Below are 17,956 nucleotides of genomic sequence, written 5' to 3'. Positions count from 1 at the left end.
ATTTGATTTTAATGTGTCTCTTACAAATGGAGTTTAGGTCTGATAGTTCTTGTAAAGGGTTTGTTTTATCAAATAAAAAAAAGCCCAAGTACTTGTTCTTGAAAAAAGAAAATTAAAAGAGAATTTGCGTGTTCAATCAAGCGTGAAGCAAAATCTGGAGTCAGTACGTACAGGGACTTTTTAAACCCTCAGCGTGGGAGCATGAAGACTAAGTCAATACTAAACTTTGTGTGATTTGAATTTCAAAATTAAATAATTGTTAATCAATTCATTAATCTTACTGAACCTTTTTGTGGTTGATTGTCAAAATAATTTGAGTTTAATTCATAATTATTAACCAAAAAAGAGTTATCCAACATTTTCATAATATTGTCAAAGAAAGTTCTTAATTCTGTGATTATTTGTTCATAAAAGGGCAAGCATCATCAAAATGATGCAAGCTCATGATTAAGCTACTCAAAATATAGGTATTATACATGTCATGTTCCCCTTATCCCCCTTACATACATTGATACTACTCTAGCACTAAACCCGAATCATCATCATCCTCGGGTTACTTAATTACCTAATTACCCTAATTAATCTCTCGAGTTAGATTATGATCCATGCTTCAAGTATCCTGCCAAGTAGTAAAAGAATGAAACAATGAACCGCGAAAATTAACATAAAAGTCTCTCAAGTTGATCATATCATGCCAAGTCCTCTACCAATTCATCAACCAATACCGCGAATATTGCAACTTCAATATCCACTGCAGCCTCATCGAATTCCTTTCGAGACTTCTTCCAGTCACTAATCTCCCTCTTTAGATCGATTTCCACCATCATGTCGATTGTGTTCGATTCCACTTCCTTCCATGACTCCAATCTGTTGCATATCCTCTTAATGACTTGCTCATCAGAGGCTTCTTCTTCACTATTTTCCTCGATTATTAGATCAGAAATTAGTCTCTTGATCCCGGGTTTCTTCACATCCTGAAAACCTGTTTTCCTGATTACTTCTTGCAAGAAGTCATGGGCTTGAGTTTGTTCATCGAATATGAACGTTTCACGGTCGTATTCTTTAAGTTCATTCGTATGTTCTAGTTCGAATTCTTCCTCTTCTTCGATCATTCTTTTCTCGAGCTCAATAGGGTCCAACTCCGCCAATTTTTCAAACCTGTGAAGCTTATGCAACAACTCTTGTTGGGCTCCTGAGAAAAAAAAAAAAACAGGGTTACATTTTAATTCAATTCTTGTACACTGAAATATAAAAAAATTTGATTGCTAACAGATATAAGACATGCATGATCGACTTAATTGTCATTTCGTGTTTACTAATCAATTAGCAAATATTACAAGTCGAGTCTCATTAGAAAAGTGTTTTTCAACAAGTGGATTCATTATGAATAGGTCACATTTTTATTTTAAACATGTCCAAAATTACTAGGCATGTTATTTCGAAATCGAGGGTGTATCCAACAAGGATATCATTACAATAACAGTGTATACAGTTAAATTTGAGCCCTTTGAAAACATTTATCAAATTACATCCTGTAAAATTCCTAGCACCAGATGTATAAAACCAAAGTACAAAACCCACAAAAAATGTGTACGAAATTAAGTCATAAAAACCACACATGCGGTTCTACAGATATCTAAAAATGGATCCCACAAAAATATTGTATGGTTCAAAACATTGTTGAACAAATAATTATAAATCAGACCATTTTCAGAGAAAGTTGAAGCAGCAAAATACAAGGAAAAAAAGGTCTAATAAATGCCCTTTTATAAAGGAAAATGACCAAACATATGAAAAAGGACACAATCAAGAGTAATAAATCTTAAATCGTTTTCTTTGGAATTTGAGTAAAAATTACGAAAAAAAAAATGCCATCAATTAAACATGAAAAAGACTTTACAAGAAAAACAAAGCATACAACAAAAAATCAATTATAAGGGATCATTTTCTTGGTAACAATATAGAAATTTGCTACTACTTACTGTGAACAAAAGCGTAGCTGCATTCAATCTCGTAACTGTCATCTTCGTGTCCGTCGTAGTCATCTTCAAATGGAGGATCGAGCACGGATACAGGGCTGTTCTGTTCTTTGTCTTCTTCATCTTCCTCTTGCTGGAATTTCATTAGGTTTTCATGCTTGTAGTTTACATTGTCCTGTCACAATTTACAGTACTTCATTAGTTATGCCGACTTTAATTAGCAAACGTTGCTTGTCAATCTACTATTATAAATAGTATTCTGTACATTTTATATGTTACGTTCATACACTAAAAATGTGTCATATAACCCGGTCGCTTAACTATAAACATTGTTTTATAACAATATACGTCCTTCAAAATATTTACTCGACGCCAATAAATACCCCTTTGGCTATTTTCAATTATGTATACTTCCATTCTCCTATTACATGCTAATTCTAAAAAGAAACATCGTTCGAAACACATACTAATTTAAATTATTTTAGAATGATACCACCAACAAAAAGTATGGAGTCACCCAAGTTTCGTAACAAGTTATTGTTAGACTATTTAGTAAAATTCAGAACTCTCTTTTTCTCCCTTAATATAAAGACTTAATTCTTTGGTAGTACAAATTAAAGTGCATCAAGCCATCAATTATAGACCAACCTAATTAATATTCCTAAAGCCAAGTACATTGAAGAAGAATTGAGATGCTTTAGCATAAATCAATTATTGATCCACCAAAACATTGTTGATATGATAAATAATTGACTCCAAAATCCAAATAGCCCCATAAATGAACAACCAAAAATAGAGGTGGTTATGCAATCACTTTAATACTATTACTAATATAATCTAGTCCGCTTTTTTATGCTACTAATATAGATTAACAATTATTTATAGGGGTGTCAATTTGGTTAAATAGTTCGGGTTTGGGTTGGGTTTATCAGTTTCGGGTTATAACGGGTCGGTTTATAACGGATTGAAATAATAACCGGGTCGGTTTGGGACGGTTTTGAAAATTATCGGGCCAGTTCGATTTGGTTTTTTTTAATTGCAGTTTCTATTCGGATCGGGTCCTTATCGGGTCGGGTTCTAGTCGGTTCGGGTCATAATCAATTTGGGTTGAATTGGGTCGGTTTGAAAACGGGTTTAGCCCATTTAATGTGGGTTTCGGTTAAAAACAATTCGGGTCTTAATCAGGACGGGTCGTAATTGGTTTGGGTCATAATTAGTTTGGGTTTAACTAGGTCGGTTCGAAAATGGGTTTCGGTTCAAAATAGATCGGGTGAAATCGGGTCCAACCATTATTGTTTCGGTTATAATCGGTTTAGATTGAACTTGGTTGGTTTGAAAACGAGTTTACCCAATTTGAAACGGGTTTCTAATCAAAATCATATCGGGTTAAAATTGAGTCGGATGATTATCGAGTCGAATTAGTCAGATAATGGGTAGGAACGAGTCATGTTATAATCAAGTCAAGTCATAAATAAGTTGGGTTTATCGAGTAGTGGGTTGAAACAGATTAGATCATAAACATATTGGGTAACAGGTTGTAAATGACTCAGTCATAACGGGTTACGGGTTTTAAACGGTTTGGTCATAACGGGCTACGGGTCGTAAACGATTCGGTCACAACGGGTTACGGATTATAACCGGTTCGGTCACAACGGATTACGGGTTGGAACGATTTAGGTTTATCGGATTTTTATCGGGTTTTAACGGTTTTCGGTTTAAAACGGGTCGGGTTACTATCGGGTTTAAACGTAATCGGTTTGGGTTGCTTTCAGTTTCGGGTTGTAACGGTTTGGCTTGATAACGGGTCGGGTTAGTAACGGTTTGCACAAATTCGGTTTAGTTCAGTTTCGGTTTGGAAAAAATTGGGTCGGGTCAGTTTTCGATTTCCAAAAAACGGGTTTTAAACAGTTCAGTTCCTTTTCGGATCGGTTCGAAACAGTCGAGTTTAACGGTTCGGGTCAGAAACTGACAGCTCTAATTATTTATAATACGTAGTACTGTAGTGTATAATATGATATGGTTAATACATGATTATTGGTAGTTACTGTGCAATTAATATTTAATTATCTCAAAAGCATTACATTAAACAAGATAAATACTTTAATTTTACTAGTTGTTGAATACAAATGACATGGACAAAAAAAATCCAAAATCAAAATTTGTCCGATTTGAAAAAAACTCAAAAATATTTTAATTTATTTTATAATTTGCCCATCATACAGACAAGGTCTTAAAAGAAAAGATTTTAGTGGGCAGAGACGTGATCATAAAAGTACAATTTTGTTACACGACCAAGGTGTTATTTGCCCTCTTTAAACATGCATGCCCTTATAAAACTTGGATTTTTGCATATTTTGTCCTTCCATTAAAGGGTAAAATCGTCTTTTCCTAAACAAAACACCCCGGCAAAAGAAGCTGAGGACAGATTCTATTGCCGACAGGTCAATATAGTCACCTAAGCTGAGTCACACAACTCACGAGTTCACTCGGATCAATAAAAATATTAACCCTTTGTAGTTTTATTTACTGTATTTTATTTATACTGCATTTTAAAAATATGCTCTTCTTTTTTTTAAAAAAAATGCATTAAGATTTCATTGTTTGACTAACTAAAATTAACTTTGACCATCCACAATTTTTAATCACATCATATTATCCTTTGTTATACAAATAAATTAACCAAAATAATCCGAACAATGATAAGAAGAGATAAGGTATATTACGGAGTAGGTTATTAACTACTACGGAGTATAATGTTTAAGTTATTTTGCTCCGTAATTAATTCAATTATTTACCTTCTCTTATCTCTTTATGAAATGTATGTAAAAAAAAAAAATTGTTGCATTTAAAAATTAAATAAAAGGAGAGAGTATATTTTTTTAAAAAAATAATAAATAAATAAAACCTTGCAAAAGAGTCATGTCATATTGTCATATGTCATGTATGATTTGACCTAAAATTAGTATTCCTACTCATTATTATTAGGTACTAACCACAAACAAAACCAAAATTAAGAATGACCTAATTCTAATAAAGTGGCATTAATCAATTATTAGGTCTAATCATACTAATGATGTTTCATTAATCAAACGACATTATAATAAAGCATTGTTCATAATAACAAGCAAATAATAAGAACATGCTCATTACATAATCAAAATTGCTATATAATTAAGGTAACTTAAATGACCCATGAACATTGATATGTCCACTTCAACTAAAATGCTCAGAAAAATTCTATTTTTACTCGATTGGTCACGAATTTCTGTAACATCTATCACGGTATTAATGATGGAATCTTTTACCCACCAAAAAAATGTCCAAAAAATGTAAGTTACATTTTTTAAAAATTTACCATACTCTCAAAGTTGTTCTTGGTTCATCATTACTCAATACTCATGAGTACACAATCAATACTAAACACATATATATCGATTCTTTTCGGATTCATGATTAATATTTCTACTTTTAACTTCTTACATTGTTACATATTTGTTAGTTTAGGATATTTTAAATGCTTACTTCCTGAGTTTTCTTATTAATTGACATACTATTTGAATATACTCCATCCGTTTCATATTATTTGTACCGATTAGACATTTTTTCTCTCTACTTTATATCAAATCGTTGTAAATAATATCAAACATACCAAAACTTTTAAATAACAAGTGTCAAGTAATAATTAGTAGAAGATTAGAGTAACAAACCTGAAATTTGCAACGAACAGGGGATTTAGCAGGGGAGCAACGTCCAGGAGAAGGGCTTTTATGATGAGAAAATCGAAATGGACTTAAAGGACTTAAGCAAATTGGTGAATAATAATAATCTCCGTTATTATTATTACTAATCTTGTTAATATTATTATTGTTTTCTTTCAAAACATTAGTAAACTCAAAATCTTCATCTTCATCTTCTTCTACTTCATCAAATGATCTTCCACTAATCGAACTCTCCAAATCCAAGCTGCTTGACCTTCCATTGCAAGAAGAAGATGAAGATGAAGAAACCGAACACGACACAATACTCGTAACAATGATTTCATCTGCCTCACTAACTTGTGTTTTTTTGGGGTCGGACTTGAGTTTCTGAGTCCGATTTCTTAATGACAGTTTTCTCATCATAGTATTAAATAACCCGAAACCCGAATTCTTAATTTGTTGGGTCTTTTGCGGCTTAGCCTTTTGTTTTTGGATCCTCATCGCCGCCTCGAGGAGAAGAGTGGCAGTCTTAGTAGGAATATGGAGGAATACTTTGTTAGGGCTTTTAGCATTAAGAATTGGTGAAGGTGGAAAATCGAATAATTTAGGTGATTTTCTAAGGTCAGGGGAGTCTTGTAAAGAGAAAAAACATGTATTTTTGGGTAAAATTGAAGTGGGTTTTTTGGGTTTAATGAGTTGAAGTTTTTGTATTTGTTGTTGTTTATTTTTCAATAAACATTGCTTATTTGCAATATAATCTTTTAGATAAAAGGGTTCTTGATCTTCTTTTAGCAATTCTTTCAAATGCTTTTGAGCCATATTTTAGATCTTTTTTGCCAAATTTGAAGTGGGCAATGAGAATTTGCCCAGTTTTTTACCAAAAGAAAAAGTTGGGTGTTTTAAGTTGAAGACTTGAAGCAATGAAGAGGTGGATAGAAATATAAGAAGAAAAGAAGAGAGAGAAAGAGAGGGAGGGAGGGAGGAAGGAATGAGGAGAGTTCTGATTCAAATCTGAAGAATTTAAGAAATCAAGAAAAGGTGGTGGGATATTATTTTATTTTTACTAAAAATTAAATAAAATAAAATGTGGGGTTTTTATTTTTTAAGTGGGTTTTTATTTTATTTAATTAATGAATGAAAATGAAGTTGAAATTTTAGTATTTTGGTTATTGGAAGTGAAGAAAGAGCCAAGAGAAGGTGGGACTGAGGGAAGATTTGGGTTATCAAAGGGAAACGAAGGTGGGGGGGGGGGGGGGAGGGGGGGGGAGGGGGGGGGGGTCTCCTTTCCGGCCAGGGGCTGAACATGTCATAAGAAGGTACCTAGGTATAAGCAATGTGGAGCTGTTGGTTTAGAGGTAAATCAGAATTGTTCAGATGTTACTCTCATTTTCGAGTTTAACATGGTGACTCGGTAATTAGGGATTTAAACGAATAGAGTCGAGTCAAGTCAATTTTTAGAGTGTTTGGTTAGGAGATATTTGAGGTAAAATAAGAGGTATATATTACTAAATTAAATCTCTATTGTAACTTGTAAGGCCTTTTTTCTCTTTGTCTGCAGTTAGAATGTTCTAGTCGGAATTTTGAAAGTTTGGTCTAATTTAGTCTGAATTTTTCAGATTTTATCTAATTAGTCTAAACTAATTATCTGATTTCACTAAACGTAGACCTAAATTGTATATCAATGTATAAGGAAATAAAAAAAAAAACAATTATCAAGTGAGATCTCGTTAGATTTGTCTCAACGTGTATTCAAATATATAATTTTCATAATTTTTACAAATACAACATTAATATATTATATGTCGGTCTGAAATTTCATACTCTGGTCTGATTTTAACAAACATTTACTGAACTGAATTGATTGGAGCTGAAGTAAACTGAACTTGCTGAAATGAATATTTTATTAGAGAGGAAAATTAGGAGCTGAACTGAACTAAACTGAAAGAACTGATTGAAGTTGAACTGAACTATACTGAACTGATTGGAGCTCAACTGAACTGAATTGAAATTAAGTAAATGTGAACAGGCCCTAAGTAATAAGCATAAAATGATGAGAACAAAACCTGAGATAACTTTTAGGCCCTGATCTTTTGTAATACATTTTTTCTACTACATAAAATTAAATAAATATCTAATTATAATTAAAAATCAGTCATTTGTAATTGATAATCAATAACTAGTAGTGAAAGAGGGTATACAGAATATACCATATGCAATAACAATCATCGCTTTGATGACATGATTTTTTTTATTAGATTTAAATATCATGTATTTGTTAGATAAAAATCTCTTTGTAGATGTCGCAATCGACATATTATATAGTGGCAAGTAATAAATATTAAAGGTTATTAAACTTTTACTTAACAGATTAATCACAAAAGTTATTTAATCTAAAGTACAGATGTATCGTTGGTAAGTATAATTAGAGAGGATGTACCATTGATAAAAGCCAAAATCAAGGGTGTACCAATGATAATCTCCCTTATTAAAAATAGTAATTAGCAGTTAATAATCAATAATTATATAAAATTAATAATAATAAAAATAACAATAACAATTAACAATAACAACAATTGCTTTGTTATGCTGTAAACTGCTTTGCTCCACTAACAACTGCTCTATTTAGAATTCCAAATGAACATGGCCTTATGATAGAGGTTTCAGGGAAAGTGATTCTTCCATCGTAAATTTGTTTAATATTATAGTTTTTCACCAATGCCCTCGAGTTTTCACTTAATCACCATATACCGCCCCTTGAGTTTTTAAATGCAACATATGCCCTTGAGTTTCACAAAAATGCATTAAATACCCTTAATAATTATAAGATGAACTAATGGCTCTAGAGCCGCCCTAGACCCCTTCCCCCATCCTCGCAACCATCTCCCTCCCTTCCCCCGCCACGATACCACCCTCCTGATCTCCTTCCTCCACCCACTCCCTAATAATATGATTGATGTTATTTCAAGGGTGGGGAAGGAGATCTAGGCCAGGTGGTTTCAGGGGTAAGGGGAAGGAAAGTAATAAGGTGATTTTTGAGGAGGGGGAAGGGATCTGGAGTGGTTTTAGAACATAATTAATTGTGATGCCTAACGGAGCTAACACTCATTAGTTATTAGGGGTATTTAATGCATTTTTGTGAAAACTCGAGGGTATAATGTATTTAAAAAAATTTCAAAGGGGTAAGGGTTAAAGGGTATATGATGAATTAAGTGTAGACTCGGGGGTTTTGGTGAAAAAATTGTTAAAATAACTATTATTTGCCAAGATTGCTCGAGGTAAACAATAAATGATGCATATATCTTTATTGATCATTTAACACAGTATAGTAGTTATATGCTAATAGTTGTTGACCAAATATTTTAACCAAAAAAAAAAAAACACTTACTCCGTAGTATAATTAATTATATAGTACATACAATCAGTTAATTAAAGCAACTCATACATATAAACATCTAACAACTAAGGAATACGGAGTAACAAATAACCTCTTGTTGCCAAACATTGTGTTAGTTTATCAATTAGACATACGGGTCATGGCTAAACTTGTTTTTAACCGGTCCTAACATACATATTAACTCGTTTGCAATCCTAATAGAACCAAACCCATATTGGACAAGTTAAACTTGATGATTTCAAATTTTCATTAAAAAAAAAACACTTACTCCGTAGTATAATTAATTATATAGTACATACAATCAGTTAATTAAAGCAACTCATACATATAAACATCTAACAACTAAGGAATACGGAGTAACAAATAACCTCTTGTTGCCAAACATTGTGTTAGTTTATCAATTAGACATACGGGTCATGGCTAAACTTGTTTTTAACCGGTCCTAACATACATATTAACTCGTTTGCAATCCTAATAGAACCAAACCCATATCGGACAAGTTAAACTTGATGATTTCAAATTTTCATTAAAATATATTAGGTCCCAATTATAATTTATTCATACAAAATACAATTTATTATGTTCAACTAGCACTTAATTTAGCTCAAGAGCCTCTTGAATCTCACCTAACTCAAATTAATGTGCAAGTTTAGTTACTATATAACCCTAAACCTAATTGAAAACAAAATTAAAATTGATAGGTTTTAAAATAGAAAGGTGTGACTGATTTTGTACGGATTGTGTTTGGTGAAATACGATTGACACATTAGTAGGAAAGTGATTAATTTAATTATGTGTTAATTATAAAGGAAGTGGCCTGCTTATTGCTTGACAGTAATAATTACTTATATGAAAAGCATGATTTTTAATACAAACTAATCACTTTGTCAGCGCATCCCTTGCCGCAACATTTCTAGTTCGGCTTCGATTCTCACTTCATACACTGTCCTAATTTTTGCTTTCTGCAACTCCCACACTTACTTACTATCTTCGGTCTTTCAAATCTTTGACTTATTATTATATTAATTATTTGTTACGGAGTATTTTTTAACATTTAGTTCATAAATAAAGTACAAGATACGTTTATTTACATATGTATGTATTGCAAAGTTGTACGGAGTAACATATGTTGTAAGCTTATAACTTTGTACTAAAGATTGTCTTTGGATCTCTTAGGGCTTGTTCTCTTCCGTTGAAATTCAGTTCAGTTCAGTTCAGTTAAGCTCTTAATTTATGTCTAATGATATTACTAATGATATAAAGCCAAATTTCATTCTTTTAAGATCTTATTACAACGACAATAATAATAATAATAATAATAATAATAATAATAATAATAATAATAATATTAACAATAATAATAATAATAATAATAATAATCAATAATAATCAATAAGTAATAAATAATAATAATAATAATAATAATAATCAATCAATAATAATAATAATAACAATAATTTCAGCAAGGAAAGAGGTTGACATTGGGTTGTCTGGAGGGAACGACGAGGCCCTGAGACCTGCTAATGTGTTACTTTATTCTTGGGATTGTGGTCGCGATGTCTGTGTAGATTTGACAGGATCTTCTCCTTTGACACAGTCAGAGCTATCTGACTTTATTCCTGGACGGGTTGTGACTGATGCAGTTCATTGGAAGCGAGTTAAGTATGAGGCTCGTTGTCAGGCGATTGGATATGGGTTCATTCCCTTCTCCTTTTCTTCGTTTGGTGAATTAGAGAAGGAGGTTATTGCGTTGCTTAAGCGAATTCAGAGGTTCTCGACGACGCAAGGCATTGGAGCACCTGCTGCAGCTCATATTTTTACTAGGGTAGGTTTTGCTATAGCTAGAGGAGTGGGGGCCCAGATTGTATCTCGGCTTCCCACTAATTTATTGTAGGTTGTATGACTTTTGTTTTTGAGATGATAATAATAATAATAACAATAATAATAATAATAATAATAATAATAATAATAATAATAATAATAATAAAAATAATAATAATTTGGGGTTAGATACTAGTTAGATACATGTATTAATGAAAAACATTAAAGAGAGTGGGTTAGGGTGTTGGACTGTTGGGTCGTTGTCTCTGTTAGCTTTTCGTGTTTTTTTCTTTTCTTGTTTTTTTAAATATTTTTTAAAAAAATTTGTTTAAATGGGTTAGATACATGTAAGTGTTTTGTGTTCTTTTGTCATAATACTATTTTATTTTTAAATTAAATAGTATATGTGTTTAAAATGTTTAGAGGTTTCAAGTTTTTAATATATTTTCCATAAATTTTATAATTATATAGTATATTTTTCGTAAATATTTTAATATGTACATTTGTATATACACATATGTATAGTAATAAATAATCAATAAATAATCAAAGATCACTAATCCGTAGTTAAAAATCACTAATTAATAAGTTCAGTTCAGTTCAGTTCAATTCAGTTCAGTTCAGCTGAGTTCAGTCAATCAAATCAGGTCCTTAATCTAGAGATATCAATATGGATGTCTAGGTCAAGTTCGGTAAAATCGGATCAAAACTATCTTAAATTTGAGTCATACTAAATTATTGTGTTCATACAAGTCGAAATTTGAATTTAGATTTTATTTTCGTGTCAGTTTCAGATTGGACCAATTTTTGTTATACCCAGATATTAACAAAAATTAATTGACTATAAAAAAAAAAAAAAAAAAACAAACAAACAAAAATTCATTGTATATAACCAGCCCACAAGGCCTGTGTTACCATCCATATTAGCATTTACAACATCTTTGAAATATCGATTCTAGCTTGTCTTACAATCAACTACCTGTGTAGAATCAACCACTAAATATTGATTACAAGTACATTACAAATAATTTTTTTGAACTTAGTATTCCCTAGCTAGTAAAAATGTGATGCATAATATATATTCCAGATTATAATATTTATACTATATTTGTTTCTTATTATTTACTATAAAGGGGTATTGTTTGCGAGACAAAAAACTCCTTTGTTGCAAATAATAAGAAACAGAGGTAATAATATAGAAGAAGCATCCAAGGAAATAGATATGTATCCTCTTATAACCTTTTAATATAAGAGAAGGACAAATCTATACTGAATAATATTATTCCCTCTTATTCCCTTAAAATTGTATTATTCCCTTTAATTATAACTACTTTGATCTCATGCAACGTACAAGGACATAGGATTGTAACAACGTCCACTTTGTTGCCAAATCAAATACGTAGTATGAGTGTTTGCTTGCAAGATTGGAGTACATAAATAAACATCATCCGCTCAATGACGTAGAGCCGAACTAGAACGTTAAGATTTCATTCCTTTTACAAAAATAAATAATTGTGTATATTCTTAAGCAAAAGAGCAATAATTGAAATCAAAAATCAAATTAGTAATTGTAGGGAATATTTTCAAACTTTAATCCCACTACCTTGAACCCCACTGTGATCATACACTAAAGTACGGTGGCGTCCAAAAGGGAAGAAGATAGAGCAAAAGAGTCGCCAACAAGTTTTAGGAACTTGTAAACCGTTCACGAGGTGAAGGTTACACCCCTTAACGATCCAAGAGATCGTCAACTCCATAAGGTCTAGAACCAAATAAGAGTTCGGGGATGAAGGTACAAATCCAACCTAAAAGAGATTGAACCTGCCCTAATAATAGGCCTCTACTTTATTCTGGTCGTATTCATGTGCGCTTTTTAATTAACATACAATCAATAGGATTAACCCTAAACCTGTTTATCTATGTTGGTTGAATATTAATGCACAAAATAAACTATTATTTTCGATCACTTGAATTATAATCAAATTAACCCTAACAAGATTATTAATTATCTTATTAAGCGTGATTACAAGTACCAAATTCCCTTTAAACATGCATAAAAGGAGTGATCAAGCAATAAATATAATATCAAGCAACATAATAAATAATAAACAATATCACGAATAATTATAATAATCATAATAATATCATCATAGATAAAATAATCATCACCGAAATAATGATCATCATAAATTATAATCACGTTCATGTTAATATTAGCGCATAATAAAAATAGCAAGATCCTAGGCATGATACTAACAAGATTAATAACAAACCCTAGCATGTCACTAAGCAATAAAAATCAAATCTTTAGCCCTAACATGATACTAGCAATCATAAATATTAGGAAAAGAATAGGAAGCATCGTAACAATCATATTTAATATTAAAATTACCCTAGACATGATACTAGGAATATCATAATAACAATATAAACATGATTTCTACATCATAACATCAATTAATCAATTAAAGTGCTTACTTTGATGCCTCGTACCTCTTTCTAATAACAAAATACACACGTTAGTAACTTCAAGGAAAATAATAAACAAAACAATTAAATTAAATAATTGAAAGAGAGATTTGGGACCAAACCCTCAGAAATTAAACCTTTCACGTCTAGGGCGAAGGAAACTTCGAATATGGCTAGGTGTATCTAAGTCTTGCGAATGCAGAATTTTGTATTTGAGAAAAAGGCTAGTTTAGAAAAAGAGAGAGAGAGAATAATCAAGAAAATCTTGATGAGAGTTGGTGAATGTAGATGAATGAGGAGAATTGATGATTGAAAACGGAGTTTTTAATACGATATTTATAGAGAAAATCAGCCAAAAAGATAAATTAAACAAAACAGAGTCAGACGCACAAAAAACAGAGCTGGTGCCAACCTTGGCTGGCTGGTGCTAGGCACCAACACTAGCGTCAGGCGCCAATGGCTAGCGCAGGCGCCAAAGCCTGGGGTCAGGCGCCAAGCCTAATTTCAACGCGTTTTCGAAAATCAGATAAGTTTGCCATACTGGAGGATAAAATCATATAATTTCCTTGAAAATGCTATTTGATTTTGATTAAAACTCTGAAAAGTTAACAAAAGTCAATTTATCAATGCTAATTGAATTAGGAATTAAAATAAACTTATAGAAGAATCTAGAAAACTAAAACCATTCCTAATTGCATTAGGAATGATAAATCATATTAGGCCCTCCCCTAGATCATTGGGTCGTACATAAAGCTCAAACCGAGCTCAGTTTGGTAAATTGGTCATAACTTCCTTCATATTCATCGGAATTGGGCCTATAATATATCGTTGGAAAGGTCTTTGCAAGCCCCATCCAACTACACTACTATTGGACTCATATCATGGACCAACCAAACTGGATTGGCTGTTTTCTTAAAATAAGTTTTCAAAAACAGAGAGAAGAGAAAAGAAAATAAAAACTTTCCGCAACACTAAACTTTCCACACTTTCACTTCATTCGAGTATGATTCGACGCGAAAGGTACTCATCACCGGGTTTGGTTTTGGGGAGACACATTTGGGTGTCTACAGAAGCCCCCACTTTGACAGAGTTTGGAGAAACGCAAGTTTCAAAAACAAAAGTCAAAGTATCGATAGGGACGGAGAAGGATTCAGAACGTTCTGCGATCCTAAATCATTTTAGTAACACCGATACCTGCAAACTAGCGTTAGTTAAACAGATAAAAGAGTTAAGAAACGCGTATCTTGCACCGTCGAGCACACGTCTCTGAAAGTGACCAATTGTTGCCGCTTTCTTGTTTTGATGACCTTCTGCAAGCTAGAGAATGCCATCCCGCTTGAAAATCGCTACACCTGTAACCGCTTCCAAATTAGAAGATTGCTTCGCCTGAAACGATCCTCCTCCGCTATGATAATATTCCATGTCCAAGGGAATACTATCGAAGATTATTTCTCTCGAAACAATCCTCATCCGCATTGATAATATTCCACGTCCAAGGGAATATTATCAAAGATTATTTCTCTTGAAACAATCTCCAGTTGTTTGTGACAACCCTCCACAATTTAGGGAATGCCATCTTGCTGTTTGTTTTGAGGATCTTCCGCAATCTAGGGAACACCGTCGATCAATGTTGCTACATCTTGAACCTTTTCTTGAATCATAGTGACAACCTTTCCAATCATAGCAAAAGTCCTCGAAGACCGCCTCATCATGAACCGCTCTTCTCATATCTTGGTGACAACCTCCAAAATCTTAGCGAACGCTGTCGAAATTAACTTTACTTGAAGTCATTTTCAGTTGTTGCGATAATATTCTGAAGAAAATTACTGAAGACCAACACTTGTCGATCTTTAAAGCTCGATCGAACTTTGCTTCCGCTATGCCTGTACGTCGGCGCTTTCATTGCTTTGAACCTATACGTCGGTGCCTTTTCTGCTTTTGATCCAATTCTTAGGCACTTTAAGCTAAGTGAGACGATCTTTCATCAGGTCGATCACTTATTTGCTGTTGTAATCAAACTGACTACTTAATCATGTCAAATTGCTTATAGGGGCTAACTAGCGTACCAAGGAACCCAAAATTGTTGTATGAGGTCGAAATCACCTTTCAGAGGCTTCGAGCTCTATCGCTGCTGAGATATTTCTGGCGCCAGGAATTGGAGTAGGGTCCTCCCTATTCTGCTGCACCTGTATTTATTTTTTACTATATAACTTTTCCAATCTCTTTAGCCATCTTAGGGTTGACCTAAGGTTTAGCATTGCTTGACTTATCGACGTGACACGACTCAAGGTATAAACTTGACTTTCTGTGATTGACTGACTCGAGGTTGACTCGACTCAAAGTAAAATGACACATGTGACTCGTGACCCGTGTGTGCATAGTGTTGACTCAATGTGACTCAAAAATGCAAAAAGCAAAAAATTTCCGTCATTTTTGTGGAGGGTACCGACTTTCTCCCGAAAAAGAAAGACGCGAAAAAGAAGAAGCGAAGTTTGAAGATGCATGTTGAATGAGCTTAGTCGGATGTCGTTTGATTGATACTATCTCTCAAGGTTCAAGGATTAATCCATCCAAGGCTATCTCAAGTGTTGACTCAATGATAAAAGTATTTCGGTAACTTAGGCACGGAGGCTAAGCACTTCGTACTTCGTGATGCAATGATGAGTGATGTTGATATGACAAGGCATGCTTCAACGGTGTGTTAAGATTCCATGACAAAGGGTTCCTAAGGGAAGGTATATTTGGTCATGTATTTGTGCAGTGTGTGTGAAAGTGACACTAAAGTTAAGCCACAAGAGCTAAGTGTGTGGAGAATATTGAAAAGAGTCAAATGGGGGTGAATCTTAGGCTAGGTAAGCTGTTAATGTAGGGATCAAGCCCCTAAGTCTAGCTCTAAGTGAATAGGGATGAGCATAGGAGATCCCTTGATATGATCATGGTTTAACTGTGTGAATGTGAATATGAATGCATGTTTATTACGGCCGCACCTCGATGTGAGGTTGCCTACGTATCCGTTAGGAATCAGGACGAACGTAGCTCTAGCCGAACCTCGCACAAGTGTGTATACCTCAAAAAGGACTTTTAAGGGTTGTAACGTGGTTAGGCTAAAGGCTGAAGAAGAAGGGGATAAAAGGCTCAAGACCCTAGATAAGCCCCCAAGGTGTGCAACTTTGCTTTTGAATCTTTGTATTTTCATGCTTGAGTTTTAGCTCCTTTTTAGCTCTCTTTTCTCTTTTGCTTTAGTATCTATTTTATCTTTATAAGTGTGGGCAATCCCGATCATGCGGTCTATCACTCACTTGGCATTCATGTTTCTCAGGCACGTTACCGAGTACTCGATAAGAGACGCAATCTGAGACGTGTTCTTATCGAAGATATTTTCATATCAAAGATATTGGAACACTTGCCCTTTTGTACACTTTTATTTATTTATGTTGCTTTTGCTTATTTTTGCTATTTTAATTTTTTGAATCACTCAAGCCTTTTTTAGAATTGCATAAGTTACACACCATTCCATCCCAAGGTTAGGTAGATGTAGGTTGAAAAAAATGAAGGGTCTATCGTCAGACGAGGCTCAAAGTGGTTTATGAAGAAAGGATTGTATATTTGAAAGGTGAAATGAGATATGATGTAGCTACAAGGGTGCCTCAAATCATTGGTATACCTGGTGCTTGATTCGACATAGATTTTTTATTTAATATTTTTTTTTTGAAATGTAATGAAATGAAATGATCATATACAAGGAAATAAATGCTCATTTTATAAAAATAAAATAAAGAATCTACAAAATTAATCTAAGTAAAGGAAAAGGTTTCTATGCTAGACTTATTGGGGAAGGAGTAAATAAAAAAGAAATAGAAAAAAGAGGTCATGAAATCTTGTCGTTGAAGCTCGCCTCTTGTCTTGTGTTTTTCACTTTATCATCACTCGCTCTTCTTGTTAACTGGAGGCATGGGAAGCTTGTTATTATCAATCAAATGTTGGATAGCCTCCTTTAGCTTCCAACAGCTCTCAGTAGCATGACCCCTACCTTGATGGTACTTGAAGTGTTCGTCTGGATTCCAACTAGGCAATCTCTTTTCAGGTGCGGGGTCTTGAATAGGTCCAACGGGAGTAATGAGTCCTTTGGCATGGAGTCGATCGAAGGCAGTATCGTAGCTCATCCCAATGGGGGTGAAGTCTTTCCTTAGTTTCTTCTTAGATCCATGGTTATCTATGGCTAAAACTTCACTGAGATCAAAGGTACTAACATTGTTACTAGAGTGGGCGTTTTCGGAAGAAAAAGGATTGTCGCTCTTCTTTCCTTTCCAGCCACCGTGGTTACTATTGTTAGTAGCTTTTTTCTTTGCAAGGTCATCTTCGATTTCAATTCCGATGTCATAAACGGCCTTGAAAGTATTCAGATTGTGTTGATATTTTAAATGCTTCAAATACTTCTCTTGAAGATTCTTGATAAACATCCTCACAGACTCCTTTCCGGTGGGGACCTCAATCATCTTAGCGGAAGTTCCCCTCCACTTATTAAAGAAAGAAGTAAAACCTTCATTCTCTTTTTGTCTAAGCATCTCAAGTTGTCTATGGTCGGTTTCAACTTG

General features: G+C 33.5%; 1 protein-coding gene across 1 annotated transcript; it reads right to left on the bottom strand.

The window, feature by feature from the left end:
- Positions 1-369: 369 nt before the first annotated feature.
- LOC110684745 lies at positions 370-6,871 on the bottom strand. The gene is made up of 3 exons (XM_021861183.1): positions 5,687-6,871; positions 1,983-2,154; positions 370-1,192 (listed from the first exon to the last, which is right to left on the bottom strand). The coding sequence occupies exons 1-3, from the start codon at positions 6,494-6,496 to the stop codon at positions 690-692; spliced, it is 1,485 nt and encodes a 494-aa protein (XP_021716875.1). The 5' UTR covers positions 6,497-6,871; the 3' UTR covers positions 370-689.
- Between the last annotated feature and the right edge of the window lie 11,085 nt (positions 6,872-17,956).

This window comes from Chenopodium quinoa, unplaced genomic scaffold (genome assembly GCF_001683475.1).
Source record: "Chenopodium quinoa cultivar QQ74 unplaced genomic scaffold, ASM168347v1, whole genome shotgun sequence".
Lineage (NCBI taxonomy): Eukaryota > Viridiplantae > Streptophyta > Magnoliopsida > Caryophyllales > Amaranthaceae > Chenopodium > Chenopodium quinoa.
Note: the sequence above shows the minus strand (reverse complement) of the source record. Positions and strands in the feature narration are given on the sequence as shown.

Coding starts and splice junctions, on each gene's coding strand:
- LOC110684745 (XM_021861183.1), bottom strand. CDS start 6,496: ATGGCTCAAAAGCATTTGAAAGAATTGCTAAAAGAAGATCAAGAACCC. Junction 2,155..5,686: donor CTGTTCGTTGCAAATTTCAG/GTTTGTTACTCT, acceptor AAATTGTGACAG/GACAATGTAAACTACAAGCA. Junction 1,193..1,982: donor CAGCTACGCTTTTGTTCACA/GTAAGTAGTAGC, acceptor TTTTTTTCTCAG/GAGCCCAACAAGAGTTGTTG.